Genomic DNA, 19,180 nt, shown 5'->3' on the forward strand with positions numbered 1-19,180 from the left:
GTATCAGAGCCAAAAATGGCCGACGCCATCTTCACCAGAAACAACACCTCCTCAAGACCTATTAAATTCACCACACCGCCCCTTAATCAACTGCTTAATCAACTCACCACCACAAAGCTTGAATAAGGGAACTTTATGCTGTGGAAGACCCTCGCGTTGCCGATCCTCAGGAGCTACAAGCTCGAAGGTCATCTCTCCGACCAGATACCTTGCCCACCAATGTTTATTCCGACCACCTCTGAAGCGACTTCAAGTTCTTAAGTGGCCAGCGATGACAGAGTGAGTTCATCAGAGGAATGATCACTCAACCCGCAGTATGAAGCATGGCTTGCAGTCGACCAACTCTTGCTGGGATGGCTGTACAACTCGATGACTGGATGTGGCTGTTTAACTCATGGGATATGAAACTGCCAAGGAATTGTGGCAGGATATTCAGGAGCATTTTGGAGTTCAATCAAGAGCAGAAGAAGATTACTTAAGACAACTTTTTCAACTGACAAGAAAAAGAGGTTAAAAGTTGAGTGAATACCTCAAACTGATGAAGCTTCACTCCGACAATCTAGCACAAGCCGACAGCCTTGTGTCGATAAGAGCCCTCATGTCACAAGTTCTTCTTGGTCTAGATGAAGAATAAAACCTAGTGGTAGTAGGCATCCAAGGTAAACCAGGTATATCATGGCTAGATATATAATCTGAGTTACTGTCTTATGAAAAACGATTGGAGTATCAAAACTCTATCAAAATACATAGTTCTTTTGCACAACAACCCTCTGTCAATGTGTAGCATTTAGCAAGAATCCAAATGGTGGTAAACCACACTTCAATCCCTCATATAATGGAAGTCGACAGTAGGGAAATAACTCCAAAGATAGTAACAATAGTCACAATCCATTTAATGGACAAAGAGGTGGTCGTGGTCGAGGAAGAGGCTGCAACAATAACTCAAACAGACTAACATGTCAAGTGTGTAGGAAGTACGGTCACTCAGCCCTGGTGTGTTATCATCGATATGACAAAGAATATTCACAGACGACTGGACAAGGCAGAGGAAACCAAGGGTCAGTCGGCCCCAACAGCAACACTACTGCCCTGTTCACGGCAGCTCAACCCTCCATTCCCTTCATGGCCACACCAGAAATAGTAATTGATCCAAATTGGTACATAGACAGTGGGGCTACCAACCATGTCACTCCAAACTACAACAATATCAATAATCCAACCGAATATGGAGGTAATGGATTGGTAATTGTAGGTAATGGTGAACAACTACATATATTTCACATTGGTCAATCTTGCTTGTCTGATGGAAGGAATGAATTTATCTTGCATGATGTCTTATGTGTGTCTAACATAGCCAAGAATCTCATTAGTATATCAAAGTTAGCCCATGATAATGCTGTGGTTGTTGAATTTCACACTGATTGTTGTGTCATTAAGGACAAGGATACAGGCAAAACATTGCTGAAAGGGGAGCTTGACTGAGGGCTATATAGACTTCATGGGGCTGGAGTGATGCATGAGACTACAGAAGGCCGAGGATCAGCTCAGTACAAAAATAACAAGTCAACTGCCTTAATTCTATCATGAGTGAGGATTAATGTAGTTGAATTAAGAGCTGTTTGGCATAGGAGACTAGAACATCCATCCGTAAAAACCTTAGAATATGTGATTAGAGAATGTAAACTGGCTGTTAAATCAAATGAAGGAAATGAGTTTTTTCAATCTTGTCAATTGGGAAAGTTAACTGCCTTACCATTTCTTAATTCTCAGTCTCGAGCTTCTAACATACTTGAATTAATATATATTGATGTATGGGGGCCTACTCCTATTGAATCTACTGATGGATACTGATATTATATTTCCTTCTTAGACGATCACAGTAGATATGTGTGACTATATCCTCTAAAATAAAAAAGGTGAAACATTGGCAGGATTTCAACACTTCCTACAACTAATACAAACTCAATTCAACACTGGCATAAAGAAATTACAGTTAGATAATGGGAAAGAATATGAAAAAATACACCATCTCTGTCAGTCCAAAGGAATTTCAATTCGAAAGTCTTGTCCGTATACCTCAGCATAAAATGGCAGGGCTGAGTGCAAACATCGACACATCATAGAAACAGAACTCACGCTGCTTGCACAGGCATCCATGCCCTTAAGCTTTTAGTGGGAGGCATTCTCCACTGCTGCCTATCTCATTAATGGCATGCCTACCTCAGTCTTACAAGGTAAATCACCCGCTGCCATCTTATTTGGTTCTAACCTTGATTTTCTTAATCTCAGGACCTTCGAGTGTGCCTGCTACCCATATCTACGGCCTTATCACAGTAAAAAATTCCAATTACACTCGGAGAAATGTGTGTATATTGGTCCCAACTCACTCCACAAAGGATACAGATGCCTTAGTCCATCAGGCAAGATCTATACAAGTAGACATGTGAAGTTTGATGAAAAAGAGTTTTCGTTTGCAAATCAATTGTGCACCATGATCGTCTAGATGACCAAGCCAACGATCGCTAAACAACCATCATTTAGTCCGATCACCTAGACGACAGACCCTATAAGAGCCACACCGATCGCTGAGATAACACGATCGTAGAGAACAATCGCTGAGACACCATGATCGCAGAGAACGTTCGCTGAGACAACACGATCGCAGAGAACGATCACCAAGATGACAGACAATACGATCGCTCAGCCTTCATCGTTTAGCCCGATCGCTCAGACGACAGACAATACGATCGTTCAGATCCCATCGTGTAGAATGATCGCCCAAATGCCAGACAATACAATCGTTCAGTCTCCATCATTTAGAACGATCGCCCAGCCGAAAGACAACATGATCGTTCAGAACCCATCGTATAGAACGATCGCACAGGCAAAAGACAAGACGATCGCCCAGTTCTCATCGTGTAGACCGATTGTGCAGACTAAAGACAAGACGATTGCAGTGAGTCCATCGATCATCGATCATGGACCATCCATCATCCAACACGATCGTCCAGGCGATAACCCCACCATACCTACACACCTCAATGAATCAATAGTCTCGAGCCTTTAACCAATCCTCAATACTCTACCTCAGTCACCGACTTTCCCTCAAGCACAACCAGCCTACCAATAGACCAACTACCCTCCACAAACCAGACACCCTCATAATAGTATGCATCACACTAACACCCATCCGAGACCCTACCTCAAACATTCTCTGAAGACCATATTAGCCCAGCCCTGCCTCAGACATTACATCCTCACTCTACCTCAGCCTCTGCAGACTCATCCCAGCCAACCATCACCACCCGCCCCCCACCTGCTCCGACTCATCATATGATCACTCAAGCAAAAGCTGGCATCCTTAAACCAAAGGCCTGGTTCACAAGCAAAGTAGCTGATTGGTCTTAAACAGAGCCCACCAGAATCAATACAATACTTGCGACCCTTCAATGGAAAAAGGCGATGGATGAAGAATACATGACACTGATGAAAAATAAAACATGGACACTCGTTAACATGATGTTATTGGGAACAAATGGATATTTCGCCTCAAGAGGAACATGGATGGAACAATACAAAGGTATAAGGCCCGACTGGTAGCAAAGGGCTTTCATTAACATGATGGAGTCGATTTCTTTGAAACATTCAGCCTTGTGGTGAAGTCATCAACGATCTGGGTAGTCATCAGTGCTGCTATAACACACGGGTGGATGCTGAGGCAACTTGATTTCAACCTGTCTCTTATACACATCTAGATGTGTATAAGAGACAGGTTAGATGTTGAGGCAACTTGATTTCAATAATGCCTGTCTCTTATACACATCTAGATGTGTATAAGAGACAGGTGCTGCTATAACACACGGGTGGATGCTGAGGCAACTTGATTTCAATAATGCATTCTTAAATGGACGACTAACTGAAGAAGTGTATATGAGCCAACCATCGGGCTATATAAGCACTTAGTATCCACAACATGTCTACAAGCTGGACAAGGCAATATATGGTCTAAAACAAGCACCACGAGCCTGGAATATAGCCTTCAGCTCTGTTCTCAAACAGTGGGGATTCTATTAGTCAAGATCCGATACTTCTCTATTTATCTACCACAAGGAAGGCTCGATAATATATCTTCTTGTCTATGTGGACGATGTCATAGTCACAGGTAACAATACTAAACTTACTGAATATCTTGTACAAACACTGGACATACATTTTGCACTTAAAGACCTCGACCAATTTCGATATTTTCTGGGAATTCAAGTACACTATCTTGAATCTGGCCTTTTGATAAATCAGTTAAAGTATGTTGATGATTTACTACAAAAGCTTAATATGTCTGATGTGAAACTAGTACTCTCGCCAACAGTTCAAGGTTGCAAACTGTATAAAGCTGCTGGCCAACCTCTGTCTGAACTGTTTATATATCGAAGCACCATAGGAGCCCTTCAATACTTAACGCAGATAAGGCCAGATATCACATATACTGTCAATCAACTCAGTTAGTTCCTTCAATCCCTAACTGATGTTCATTGGCAAGCGACAAAAATGGTGCTTTGGTATATCAGTGGCACCAAACACTATGGAATATACTTTCAACCGAGCCTGAACCTCCACATCTCTGGTTACTCGGATGCCGACTAGGCATCCAACCTAGATGACAGAAAATCAGTAGTAGCTTACTGTACTTTTATGGGAAATAACATCGTGTCCTGGTCCTCGAGGAAGTAAGCCGTGGTAGCAAGGTCGAGCACTGAATCCGAGTATAGAGCACTTGCTCATGCCACCTCAGAAGTCCTCTGGCTTCAACAACTACTAGGTGAGATGGGATTAAAGTCCAACACTAGACCTACTATATGGTGTGATAACCTAGGAGCAAGAGCCTTAGCTGCAAATCCGGTGTTTCATTCTCGAACTAAACATATCGAAATTAATCTTCACTTCATCCGAGACCATGTTCTCAAAGGACACATCAATATTCGCTATGTACCGTCGACCGATCAACTTGTTGACTGTCTCACCAAGCCACTTAACAACACATACTTTTATACATTATGAGCCAAGGAGTACTTGAAGTACCCTCTAGTTTGAGGGAGGATGTTAGAGAAGAAATGAAAAATGGAAAAGGAAAACCAAGGTGGAGGAAGAAGGAATGACTCACCAAGATAGTTAAAATTTGTTTACCACTCACCAAACATAGTGTGCCACTTGTAATATTCTTATTCCTTTTTTGTATCATTACTATTGTAAGAAATAGGGCAAATTTGTATAAAGGAAGGGTTGTAGCATTCATTTGACATTAAGCAAAATAATCCAATAGAGAGAAGAAAATAAGAGCAAGGGAAAGTCCAAAGGACAAAGTTTATTCCCAGCAAATTCGATCTTCAACTTTTAAGAAAGATAAATAAATAAATAAATCCATTCTCAAATTATGTGCCATCATTGTAACAGATTAATTTTAACCAATACAAGAAATTGGTAACCCAATTGTTTGGAATTATAGAATGGGGTGGTACAGGAAAGGAAGAAAAAAAAATCATACCTAACCAGATAGGAATGATGTCACATTTTTATTTATACATCATATGGATTACATATATTAAAATATAGTTTAAGATCTACCCATTAAAAGGATTAATTGTATAAAATAATATACTAAACGCACCCACGTGGCTTTCATTTGGTTTAGCTGTTCTTTGATTGAGAAAATTAGACCCCAAAAAAAAAAGATGTTTCTAAACTTGTAAAAACTTTATAATATTTAATTGGATTATCATATCTTTATCAAAATTAATATAGTTTAATTAACATAAAAAGTGAGTTTATTTTATTTTTGATTGAGAATATATATCTTTAACACTCCTAAAAAAACATGTTATAATATATGCCTTAAGATAGATTTTGGATAGATAGTGATCTCCTAAAACATAATTTATTGATGTATTAGGTAAAAAAAAAAAAAAAAATCTCTTTTATAAAATTGAATACTACGACTCGTGAAATGGTAACATTAAAAATAACTTAAAAAAAAATTCCTCAATGTAACACCTGGGCAGTGGAATATACTAGATCATAATTTATTTAGAAGAGATTTATTACACATTGATATTGTTTTGAAAAATAAACAGTTACACAAATAAATAAATGAATAACAAATCAATTAAAAACAAAAGCTATAAAAGCTAAACAGCGATTATTTCTTAACTTTTAGGATTAAAAACTTTTTAATTAGACCTGCTAAATTTAATATTTTGAATCTGGAAACTTCTTCATTGCAAACAATTCTGGTTAACCAAATTGCTTTTTAACATTTTGAAAACGTTAATAAGTTAAAAAGTGCGTTTAATAGAGCTTATCGATAACTATATAAATTTTTAAAATTAAATTTATAAACACATCATTTCTACTTAAGTTTTCATATTTAATTATTATTTGTTTACTCGTATTTTTAAAACAAAGCCAAAATTTAAAAATTAATAAAATAACAGTTTTTATTTTTAGAACTTGATTAGAAATTCAAGCGTTTTTTTAATATATGTGCAGAAAACCGAGGAGACAAACATACATTTCAAAAAAGGAAAACAAAAATTAAAATCATTATCAAAACAGGTCGAACGAATTTTAGATAATCAAAATTGATATTTTTTAAAGTAATAAATAAGGGACAAAATATACTTTATTCCCTAAAGTTTGAAGTATGAGCACTCGTAGTCCTTGAAGTTTATTAAATAAACCCTAGAGCCATTTGACCGTTAGTTAACTGTTAAATGTTGAGGTGGCCTTGCTTAGTTGTCAATTTACTGTAAATTAGGATTGTATTAGGTTAAAAATTAAAATAGTTAAAAATATATTTTTCTTAAAAAAAACAAATATTTTAAGGCCTCTTTGGTAATCATTTGGCTTTTGGTCTTTGTTTTAAAATTAAATCTATCCATTTGATTTTTGGTTTTTATTTTTGAAATTAAGCCTATAAACACCATGTTCACCTCTAAATTTCTTTTTTTATCATCTACCTTTTATCAATAGTTTAAAAAATCAAGTCAAAATTTGAAAACTAACAAAAGTAGCTTTTAAAAATTTGCTTTTGTTATGGAAAGAGAATGGTTTGCTTTTCAAAAACAAAAAACAAAAATACAAAATGGTTACTAAATGAGACATTATTATTATTATTATTTGTCTCGCTTGTGGAGAATCTCAAGAGGCATTTGACGACTTCTACAAAGGCTAGGTCTACAACAACGTCAACCTCCGGCGACACCTAGTCTCACATCAACAAAGTTTTATATTCCCTTATATTCTTCAACAAGGTTCACCTTTTCTTTAAGGGGGCGTTTGGTACGTAATAAATTCAATTAGTTGAGTTGGTAATTATTTCACCTTTTCTTTAAGGGGGCGTTTGGTACGTAATAAAAGCAGAGAGTTGAGTTTAGTTGAATTGGTAATTATTATTTGAAGAGTAAAATTATCTGGGGAGTTAAATTGTCTGTGTTTGTTGTGCAGAGTTGAGTTCAGTTGGTAATTATTGTTTGTGTTTGGTGTGTAGAGTAAAGTTGAGTTGAGTTGAGTTTGGAAGTCTGAGTTTGAGTGTAGAGTTGAGTTGAGTTGGGATATCTGATGCAGTATTTTGCAAATGAGATTGGTTTTATTTATTTATTTTTTTCTGTTTGCTTTTTATTTCATTTTTTATTTTTTAGTTTTATGCTTCGCTATTGTTGATTAATTTTCAACTATACACCTATTTTCTCAAATCTTTTATGACATAAACTGGACAATCTCAATTTTTTATTTCAATTTGTAGAACATAATAGATTATTTTCCATGTATTCTTTTCAAAAGCTGTAATAATTCTTATTCTCTTCAATCAATAAAACATACCATTATTATTTCACATATCGTACACATGGACATTGAATAACTAGATAACTTAACAGTTTATTTTTATATAATATGGATTGTATATTTGGAACTGAAATAGTACATAGGATAATTACCTTCCATTTGATAATGATGGTGAGAATGTGATGTAGTACAGTAACATTGTTCTTAAGATCACAAAAATAATATTGATCGACCGAAAATGTGGTTGTTTAAAAAAAATCACAAAATATATGTTTTTTCGGGTTGAAATATTAGGTGGTCAATCTAATGGGTCCGAGCAAGTAGGCGTGTACGGTACCGTAGCCGTTTCTCTTCTGGTATAGCTAGGAAGAGGTCTGTTTTTTATATTTTCATGCCAATTATATCAATCAGGTCATATCTATCATCCTCAGTGAGTCTTTCAATACCAAATATGGCCTGAACTACCTCATTCTGACATCCAAATTCCATCTCATATTTCTCGGCTTGCCACGCAACGAGTCTGCCCATGTGCACAGACTGCATATCAACCGTTGAAAAAACGTCATTCAAAAGATAAGGAAAACCAGTGATGCATGCCCTTTCTTAATCTAAAAAGCGTAAAGAAATTAAATTAAAATGGAAATCATACTCAAATATGAGATTGCAGAAATAAAATTAAAACGAAAATCATACTAAAATTGTAAAGAACAAATCATCATCGGCCTTCAGGGAAAAAAGAATAGGAAAAAAAAACTGTTCTTGTGGTGGATTGACCCCTACCAAGCTCCAATAACACGATTAGCATCCCCTACCAGGAATTAACTCACCTCCAATTTCGATGGAAAAGCATAAGGAAAAGGGAAAGGGAAGGACAATGATTTAATATTGAAGCGACAAGAGAAAATATGGATAAAAAAGTATGAAAACAAACAGTAAACAGAGCAAATATAAGCAGGAAAAAGAAGAACAGAGACAAATTTAATATAATATAAATGGATAAAAAAAAAATATAACTCATTCGAGTCAGTGGAAACAACAGTAGACAGTAATTATAAGAGGAACAAAAAAATTATAGGGGTTCTCTTTGGACAGTCCAGAATCAGAATTGGAAAATAGAACCTTGGACAATTCGGAATCAGAAAATCAAACATGGAAGGAAAAATATCAAACATGCAAGGAAGAATAACAAACATGCATGAGGAAGAACATAGACGGATTTAATACAATATAAATGGATAAAAAATATATATGTAACCCATTTGAGCCCGTGGAAACAATAGTAGACAGTAATTGTAAGAGAAAAAGTTACAGGAGTTTGCTTTGGACAGTCTGGAATTGGAATGGGAAAATAGATCCTTCGACAGTCCGGAATCGAAAAATCAAACATGGAAGGAAAAACTTCAAACATGCAAGGAAGAACATCAAACATGCAAGAAAGAATATCAAACATACATGAGGAAAAACAGAGACGGATTTAATACAATATAAATGGATAAAAAAAAACCCGTTTGAGCCCTTGAAAACAACAGTGAGCAATAATTGTAAGAGGAACAAAAAAATTATAAGGGTTTGCTTTGGACAGTTCAGAATCGGAATCGAAAAATAGAACCTTCGATAGTCTGGAATCGGAAAATCAAACATGGAAGGAAGAATATCAAACATGTATGAGGAAATCAAGACGAATTTAATACAAATCTTCATCGTCGAACATAGCAGTCGAAAAAAAAATAGTTAGATCTACCAAGAAAATGGTTAGATCTACTGAAATATCGTTAGATCTACAATAAAATCGTTCGTATCTACTCGATCTAAGAAGAAACCAAAGAATAATATCTGGAATAGACATATAGAGAAACAGGAAAAAAAATAAAAGAGAGAGAGACATACAGAGAAACCAAAGTAGAGAAATGAAGAGATGAAGAGAAATACAACTCATTCCAGCCGGAGGGAGAACGAAGAGACTAGACGAAAAAGACAAACCAAACGACGAAAGAAGAGAGAAGATGAGAAGAGAGAGAGGTGATTCAATTACGTGTGATGAGAAGAGAGAGTGGGTAGAATAATGAACCTGCAAATAGGCCGTGAAACGAGGGGGGTAAACGGTGAGTTTAAAATCCACCATTTTACCCCTCGTTTTAAGTTAAGCATGCATCAAATACCGATGGGCTTTTTAAGCCCACCCAACCCAACTCAACTCACCCATCAAACATGCCCTAAATTTATTTTAGAAGGGTTTATTTTGATTTTTATTTAGGTTTAAGGAGCCAAGTGAAATCCGATTGATTTGATTTTTATTTAGGTTTTATTTCAATTTTCTACCTAATAAAATTCCAATTTATAGTAAAAATTGACAATTAAGCAAGCTCATCTCAACATTTAACGACCATAGTTAGCAATCAATTAAATCAAGTAATGATCAAATGAGTCAAGGGATCATAGGGGCCATTTAAAACCATTATATCCAAACTCCGGAGGCTAAAATTACTTATTATAAAATCTTAGGGACCAAATAGAAATTTACTAGGGATCAAAAGTGTATTTTGTCCTAAATAAAGAAATAGTTTAAAAATTAAGGTTTTGTTTAGCAACCATTTTATTTTTTGTTTTTGTTTTTAAAAATTAAGTCTATTTCCATCTCCAAATTTCTTACTTTATCATATACTTTTTACTAATGGTTTAAAAAACCAAGTCAAAATTTTGAAAATTAAAAATATAGCTTTTCAAAAGTTGATTTTGTTTTTGGAATTTGGCTAAGAATTCAACAATTGTAGTCAAGAAATATGCAAATCAATGTAAGAAAAACCAAAAAACCAAAAACAAAATAGTTATCAAATGGAATCTAAATTAATTAAGAAATTATATATTTTTATAGAAATGTTTGAGGGATTTTGATTATCCAAAAATGACTTTATAATGATTAACCGAATTAAATTATCAAAATATATGGCAAGAAATAAAGAAACTCATTTTATTGAAATTATTTTATTAAAAATTGTTTAAATTTGAAGGTATTTCCAATGACCCTTGCTATGAAAATAGTTTGGAATATATCTTGAACAATTATCAAACTTCCAAAGATAAAACCTAGCACATATCTTTATAATTTGTATGAACCAAATAAATTAAACCATGGAACATAACTCAAATAGTAAAAATATATCCTATCAATTAAAAAGACAGAGTTTCGAATCTCTTATCATTTAATGATTGATCTCAAATTAAAGGAAGGAAAAAAAAAAACAAACAAAAACATGTTTAATTAAGATGGCACTAAATAGTACAAACTATATCACAATCTAAAAACCACAACTCAGAAAGCTAGGCTATCATAACAAAGCTAAACATTACCCTTAATCACTACCACCACCTTTCTCTTGAACAAAATTAAAATACATACATATATATATGTATACACCATATTTATATTTTGCTACATAATAGAACATGCGTGTGGATTTTCATCACTGAACATCATTGTCAACCTCTGGTCGGGCGCATCGGCGATGGGAAAGGCTTGAGCGGCGTTCTTGACGTAGCCGGGGGGCGCCTTTTTGTCATAGGCCTGAGCAACATAAGGATAAGCCACAAAGTTGTATGGAACATAAGGCCAAAGCTCAGCCTTCTTTCCTGTGCTTTCCACCTTTCTTAAGACCTTTGTTGGCTCAGCATATCCATTCACTGTTACCTTACTTTGCTTCCTGTCCACCTTCACTGACTTCACTCCTTCTCGAGTTGGTAATCCATGAGCAGAAAAAAGTGTGTCAATAATTGTGTTCTATTTGTTTTGGTGTTTTTATTTTAGCCTAAAATGGTGTTGGATAAAAGTAATCAGAATTACAAATTTAGCAATTTATTAAAAGAATTAATTGTTATGACCGCATTTGATAATATACATAGATAATTTTCACAAACATAAAATAAGATGACAAGATCAGTCCTCCATAATAATATAGTCAAAGAACTATTGAATAAGTATAAACTCAAATACAACTTTTTTTTCTGTGACAATGATGAGTTGCAGTCTCATGTAGCCCTCTTTTATAACATACTTAAAAAAAATTATAAAATGTTGATGGGAAGTAGTAGAAAGTGTGGGAGACCTTTGATGGAAGAAACAGCATTTTTAATTTTCCTCTCACACCCATCACAGTCCATCTTCACCTTGATTTCTACCTGTCTCTTATACACATCTTATATATATATATATATATATATACCTGGTTTGGCTTTCTCTTCTTCTTTTTTCTTGAACCAAAATTATCTGTTACATAATCTAAAACAAAATCAACAATACCCATTTTCTATTTTTCCTTGTTTTAATTTAAGAACATAGAGTTTGGAGCTGTGGAATTTGTGGTGATCTATGTAGCCATATATATATAAAAGTAAACATACCAAAAAAAAAACTAAAGCTTTGAGTGCAAGTAGTGAACTCTTTCTTACAAAAGTTTTTAACAAAAAATAAAGAGACTTTTTTGACTTTTTACATCCAATCACCAAAGGACACCTCTTCAAAAATTTCAAATTGTCTTCTGGGGATTTTATCCAAAATTAAATAAATTATCTTTCATATAATTCACCTAATTAAACCACTGTTGTTTGGCTGTGTGTCTTGATTCTTATAGCTTTTGATTTCTTCATTCATTTAATTATCTCATTAATTAAGTCTAATTTGTTTTCTTGCTCTCGTAATCAACGTTGAATGAGCCTTGTCATCACTCAATCTAATTTGTGTCGGCTACCTTTAATATTTGTTTTATACCATACAAACTTTAACGAATCCAATAAATGAGGAGGAAAAATAATTTTTTGGGGGGTAAATATTATATTCTTTTCTTTCCAATTTCACCAAATTACACTCCCAACTTATGAAATCTTTTAACCTTAAAACTTTTAAAAGTGGTCAATTTAATTTCAGCATGGTTTAATTAGTTTTCGTATCATTGATCAACATGAAGGTCAAATCTCTCGACTTTACAAAAACTAATAATGTTGAACTAAAAAAAATATTGCAATTCTCATGCATGTTTCATGAATTATAAAATATATATATGATAAAAATTGATAAGATTAATTTGTGCATTATTCAACTTTTTGTTTCTATTAACATCAATGTTAAATTGATTTCTGTTGTAGGTTCATGAGAGTTATCTCGTGAAATTAGTCGATATACATGTAAGCTGATCCAAACATTCAGAAAAATTTAAATAAATAAATATATATATATATCAATGTTTAAATTAATTTTAGTCATAGCAATAATCGCTCATACTAGAATTAATTTAGTCATATCAATAGTTTTCTATCACTGTCTATTAGTGATTAAAAAATGCTTCAAAATGTTATTTTTCGTCAACTTCTTTAAATCAGTCTATTGTTGATAGTCGGTGAAGTCTTATAACATTGTCTATAAGTGATAGAAAATGATATACTTCTATCACTGATATTGAATACTATCAATAATGTAAAACACAACTATCAAACTATTAGGCTAAAGACAATTAGTTTCTCTTCTTTGATTCTCATATCAGCATCATCATCAACTTCCTGCATGAAAATGTTTCAAAATTATGAGATACATTGTTAGTAAGATAGTGATAGATGTGACAACGGATCTTGGATCGAAAGAAGAAGAACACATCTAGTGTGTTTTTTTTGGACTTCTTGCATGGACTGGGACAAAATTTTACTATATTTGTAAATTGTTTTAGCATTTGCTTGTAATTAATTTGGGCCATGTTTCTATATGTGCAACAAATTCTTTTAAATTTGGGAGAAATACCCTTTTGGTCACTTGTTTTCGAGAGGACAAGAGGAGAGAGATAGTAAAAAGGAGAAAAATAAGAGAGAGGTGACAAAATATGAAATATATATATATATTTAAAGTATTTTGCCCTATCATCTATTTACTCAATTTTATTTAATTTTAATTGATTTTAAACCTATTCAGTTGGGGTAACCGTTCAATGGACCCCATTATCAACAAGCCAATATTTCCCGCCAAATTCCATCTTCTTCCTCTGTTTCTCAATCCATCATACTGATTGCAGAGGACAAAGCTCCCCTCCCATGGCGTTCTGTCTCCATCTCTCTCTCATCCTCGTCTCTCTCCTCCCTCTCCTCTCTTCCCTTTCTCCCGAGGCCATCCTCGATGCTTCCGATATTCTCAATGATTCCGGCTTCTCCTCCATGGCTCTCACTCTCGAGCTCGCTTCCCGTTCCCTCCTCCACCATTCCTCCTCCCTCACCATCTTCGCCCCTGCCGACTCCGCATTCTCCCGCTCCCGCCAGCCACCACTCTCTCTTCTCCAGTACCACCTTCTCCCTCACGCCTTCTCTTTCGAAAGCCTCTGCTCTCTCCCCTCCGGCGCCAAGATCTCCACCATGCTCCCAGGCCGATTCCTCACCGTCACCAACGACGACACTCGGGTTTCACTCAACAACGTCACCGTCAACAGGCCGCCGATCTACGACGACGGATCTCTCATAATCTTTGCAATCGAGAAATTCTTCAATCCGTTCTTCGAGAGTTCTAACACGAGTAGCAAGAGAATCATCCAGCCCGATCTTGAATGTCGTGATTCTTCGATTCAGAGCGATCCTGTTGGGGCTCTGGCAGCAGCGCTGAGAAACAGAGGCTGGTCGGTAATGGCATCTTTTCTCGATTTGCAAGTTCTAGGGTTCCATAAACAACCCGCGCTGACGATCTTCGCTCCGGCGGATGATTCTTTGATGAATCACATCGGTAGTTTCTCCGATTGGATATCAATCTTTCGCCGGCATGTGGTTCCCTGCAAGTTGTGGTGATCGGATCTGGCGAATTTCCCCGGCGGAACGGAAATAAAGACGTATCTTCAAGGATTTAGCATCAATGTGAACCGGAGTAGTGGGGTTTTGACACTGAACGACATGTCGGTTACCTTTCCTGATATGTTCTACAGTGAAGGGATTGTCGTTCATGGAATTGGGGGAATTTTTGAGATACAAAAGGAAACGGAAAGAGAAGTGGAAGAATCTTCATCAGTTGAAAGTGGGGGATTTCCAGAATCTGGGTTTGAAGAGAATGACAGAGATAAAGCTGTAGCACATTACAATTTCTCTGTTTTCAGGTCATGATNNTTTTTTTTTTTTTTTTTTTTTTTTTTTCATATTATGATTTCTTAAGCATTTGATTCTCATTCTGTGAATATGATTCTGGATCAATTTCTGTGCAAAATTGTGAAAATTTCTGTGCACTTAGAATCAAGGTGTAAAAGATGTTAGGAAGGTGTTAATTCCAAGTGTAGAAGTGAAAATCTTGTTCTTTCTTTTTTAAAATGTGCAAATCGCAATAGGATTGAGAATGACTTGTTAACCCAATCTTTCTTCTTGTTTTTCCTTTTCTCTCTTTTTGTGGAGATTATGTTTTGGGCTTTCGTTTCTGTGAGATATAAGATAGCCATGATAACAAATATATATTTAACTTCATAAGTACACAATCTAAAAAAAAAAAAAATTGAAAAACACCCTTTAAATCTCTTATCAAAGATATAGGTAGAGAAGATGATAGTTGTAACAGGAAGATAATCACGAGTTAATAAAAGGTTGTAATTTATTTATTTATTATTATTATTTAAGTTTAACACGTAGATGTGAAAATTTAATCTCATGGTCAAGGGTATAAGTATAACTTTTCATAAAGGTGGATTACAAGTTTAATTGTCTAAAAACATGGATTATTTTATCCACCTACTTGTAATCACCTTGTTTTCAATTAGAAAGAAGTTTAATATGTTTTGGTATGAATTTCTACACTAATTAGAAGTTAAGCTTAGAAAAAATCATTGAAATATAATGAAGAATTTGAAACCATTAAAGCAACACAAAGGAAAAAAAAATCTAATCTAGATTCAGAACAGAAAGGAGATTCATATGCAAGATCATTAATCAATAACACAAAGCAATTACAGAGTTACAAGAAGTGTCAATTTCTTTTTCAGTTTCTTGCCTATAATCAAGTCGACAGACATACTAATGTTTTTATGTCAAAATCATCCCATTATTTCATCCCATGTAACATGAATGTTCAGAACAAAACGAATCAAGAAAACCATCTCTTCCAAACCAGAATTTCAAGGAACTATCAAATGAAATCCTCAACTCATCCAAGCTTCGGCGCCTTTCGCAGTTTTTCAATCTTCTCTGCCAGAACTGAAGCAGTATCCTTTCTGCCCTCATCAAGAAGAGCCTGTTTCAAATTGCTAAACATAGTGGCTGGTGGCCGAACACCGACATCCAACATCTCTTGAAAGTATTTGCAAGCATCCTCTAACTTGTTCTCATGGCATAAGCTATTAATCAACGTTGAGAACATGTGCATTCCTGGAAGAACTCCTCTAGCCTTCATTTCATCCCAAATCCGAATTGCCATATCCACTCGTCCTTCATTGCAAAACATTCTCACCATAATTTCGTATGTACTCACAGTTGGTTCACACTCAGGCTCGCTACTCATTCTTTGGAAAACAGAATAAGCTTCCTTTAATCTCCTACCCTTTATCAAGTGATGTAATATGATGTCGTAAGTCCTCGAATTCGGACCAACACCAAATTTCCTCATTTCATCTACCATCCTATATGCATCAGCCATCTTCATTGACCAACAATAAGCCCCCACAACAGCATTATAAGTCGGTGCCTCCGGAGCAAAGCCGCTAAACTTCGACTGTTCGAAAAACTCCAAAGCCTCACTCAATCTCTTCTCAGAGCCCAGACCACTGATTAAAGTACAGAACACATGAGGTGATGGCTTGACATCCTTAGCTTTCATTTCATGAAACAACCGAATTGCTTCATCATACTTCTTTGCCTTGCAATGTGCATGAATAACTATACCAAAAGTAACAACATCGGGCTCTATTCCTTCGTCTCTCATCTCCCTATAAACCTCATTAAACCTCAACAAGTTTTGATCCTGACCCCATCCTTCTAAAAGAATTGTGTATGACTTGATATCAGGCTTCAATTTTCTGAGCTTCATTTCATCAAACACCTCCTGTGCTTTCGCAACGTTTCTGGATTTGCTTAAAGTGTCAATCAGTCTATTGAAATCTGATACTCCCAGTTGGAATCCAAACTTTTCCATCTTTACAAATGAATCGATTGCTTCCTTAACTTTTCTAGCTCGAGCATATCTTCGAGAAATTAAAGCAAACGTTTCTCTACTTAAAATTCCTTTGCGTTTCATATCACTCACCAAATTCCATATCACATTAAACTGTTTGATCTTACCTAAGGATTCGATTAACCAGTTGTAGCTCTCCGTAGTGTGTTTGAAGCCTTTCTGCTTCTCTGCCCACCTGAAGAACGAAAGCGCAAGCAACCCCGCATTGCTCAGCTTCTTCAGCCCCTCCACAACCAGAGCCGGCGACACCTCCATTGGAGCACCATCAAGCAATGATTCAATGCAAGAATTAGGGTTTTTTGATATTAACTTACATAACTTTTCAGCATCCTGGACAATTTCAGCACTTTCCATGATAGAATTTTGGTCGGCCTCCAAATCCTGCTTGCTATGCTTAGTACCATGATTGGTGGAATGGTGAGAGGCGTAATTGTGATTCGGAATAAGCCTAGTTGAATGCTCATTGCAACAAGATGAAATGCAGATTGATGTTTGATTTCTAGTGATTTTTTTTGAACAAGAAACTGATCTAGCTGAAGCAGAGTGTGAAGAAGAACATGGAAGTGAGTGGAAAGAGCTTGTTCTTCGAGATAATCTTTGGAGGGAACTGAGGAATTGAAGAAAACCCATTGGAGAATCAAAGAAAATGAATTAAAATCACTTGGTTTAAGATGATTGCTTGCATCTTTCTTCTACCCATCTTTCTGCATCGTCTCTAACCATATAGTAAGAAAAAATTCAAAAGTATTGGAATAGCTCTTGATAAACCAAAGTCTTTATCAATTCAGATTTCACTTCTTTCAACACTTTTAAAAGAATTTTTGTGTAAGAATAAACAAATAGTCATGCAGTCTAGATTTCATTCTATCAAAGCTAAAATTTAAGTTAAACCGAGCATACAATTAATCTTTGGCTAGAAGATTAACATCATTAATCACACAAACAAATGAATGACTTTTAATCTCTCTCAAGAAAATAGTGAAATATCATGCATCAATCATTTTTATTCAAGGAAAACTTTATAAATAGACAAGGTACTCAACTCTGTCTCACACAATCTCGCTAGAATACATAAGACGACCTATGACATGCTTTTCTAAATCATACTCTATGTCAAAATCATATAAAATAACAAGGCGCTTTCATCATAAATCATATGCATAGCTACAGGACATACTCATAAACATTGACTTACAAATATTAACTCAACATTACAATATTCTTGCACGTCCAAACCACATATAATTCATGAGCATTAGACTCTTCAAGTAGAATTCCACTTACCTGAAATTGGTTCAAAACCTTACTCAGAGTCTCAAAAATGCTAAAAGAGTAACCTTCAACTTGAGTCCGAACACCTCAAATCTAGTCTAAACTAGAAATAGAGAATACTCAAAGGAAATTTAGGGTATTCTACCACTGAATAGACTTCAATCCTAACTGAAACGTGTGCGAATACGCTTAATGCTAAAGCAGTTAAAAAGTAAGTAACTCAGATATTTGGTCGAAATAGAATGGGTACTTACCAAAACCCGCCGAAGAGGGAGAAACGTTGCTGGAACACTGCTGGAACGTGTAGAGAAAAGGAATCGCAGGCTTTAAATCGCCAGGTTCTAGTGGGTCGCAAAATCGGAGGTGCTCGTAGCCGGAAGGGAAAGGCGTCGTGCGTCTCCCTGATAGGTAGCCGCGCCGGAACTGAAACGAAAAGGGAAGGAGCAGCGGCCGACCTCTTATCACGACAAAGAGAGAAAGGGGAAGGGGAAAATTGGATTAATATTGTACTTTTAAAAACTAATTAGCCAAATTCTTCCTTTTTCTTTCCAACTCTGTCATTTCTTTACCTTATTTAATGTACTCTATCCAATTATATTTCTTAATAATAACAAAAAGAATGTTATTGTATTTCTTAATAATAAATAAAATCTACTCTCAACTCTAAGAGACGTCATAGAGAAGAATAAAATCTCGATCATTTTTTCTTCAATAATTAGAAAATAATAAAATGTAAATTAAAATGTTCATACTAATACAACAATTTAATGTATCTCATTCATTTGAAAATAATAATAAAAAATAAATTTGTCCTACAAGGGGGACGTCATTGATTTTGAGCTGGTTGTCGTCGTCAACTTTGAACTTGAGGTTGTTTTGATTCCTCTTGATGTTGCTCTAGTATCTTTG

General features: G+C 35.3%; 3 protein-coding genes across 6 annotated transcripts; 1 reads left to right on the forward strand and 2 right to left on the reverse strand.

Annotated features, from left to right (window-relative positions):
* Positions 1 to 11,174: 11,174 nt before the first annotated feature.
* LOC120067260 (heavy metal-associated isoprenylated plant protein 20-like) lies at positions 11,175 to 12,140 on the reverse strand. The gene is made up of 3 exons (XM_039018790.1): positions 12,054 to 12,140; positions 11,937 to 12,009; positions 11,175 to 11,559 (listed from the first exon to the last, which is right to left on the reverse strand). Exons 1-3 carry the CDS (start codon positions 12,132 to 12,134, stop codon positions 11,267 to 11,269), a joined length of 447 nt encoding a protein of 148 aa, XP_038874718.1. The 5' UTR covers positions 12,135 to 12,140; the 3' UTR covers positions 11,175 to 11,266.
* A 1,606-nt stretch (positions 12,141 to 13,746) lies between these two features.
* LOC120067259 (putative fasciclin-like arabinogalactan protein 20) lies at positions 13,747 to 15,240 on the forward strand. The gene has a single exon (XM_039018789.1). The coding sequence runs from the start codon at positions 13,906 to 13,908 to the stop codon at positions 14,641 to 14,643; it is 738 nt and encodes a 245-aa protein (XP_038874717.1). The 5' UTR covers positions 13,747 to 13,905; the 3' UTR covers positions 14,644 to 15,240.
* Positions 15,241 to 15,742: 502 nt separating this feature from the next.
* LOC120067258 (pentatricopeptide repeat-containing protein At1g71060, mitochondrial) lies at positions 15,743 to 18,803 on the reverse strand. 4 transcript variants are annotated; one of them, XM_039018786.1, is made up of 3 exons: positions 18,526 to 18,803; positions 18,195 to 18,283; positions 15,743 to 17,714 (listed from the first exon to the last, which is right to left on the reverse strand). In XM_039018786.1, the coding sequence occupies exon 3, from the start codon at positions 17,627 to 17,629 to the stop codon at positions 15,977 to 15,979; it is 1,653 nt and encodes a 550-aa protein (XP_038874714.1). In that variant the 5' UTR covers positions 17,630 to 17,714; positions 18,195 to 18,283; positions 18,526 to 18,803; the 3' UTR covers positions 15,743 to 15,976. The 4 variants fall into 4 exon arrangements, with proteins under 4 accessions (XP_038874714.1, XP_038874715.1, XP_038874713.1 ...); XM_039018787.1 differs by lacking the exon at positions 18,195 to 18,283 and having other exon boundaries at positions 15,743 to 17,703; XM_039018785.1 differs by lacking the exon at positions 18,195 to 18,283 and having other exon boundaries at positions 15,743 to 17,712.
* Positions 18,804 to 19,180: the final 377 nt, after the last annotated feature.

Source organism: Benincasa hispida, chromosome 12 (assembly GCF_009727055.1).
Source record: "Benincasa hispida cultivar B227 chromosome 12, ASM972705v1, whole genome shotgun sequence".
NCBI classification, from domain to species: domain Eukaryota; kingdom Viridiplantae; phylum Streptophyta; class Magnoliopsida; order Cucurbitales; family Cucurbitaceae; genus Benincasa; species Benincasa hispida.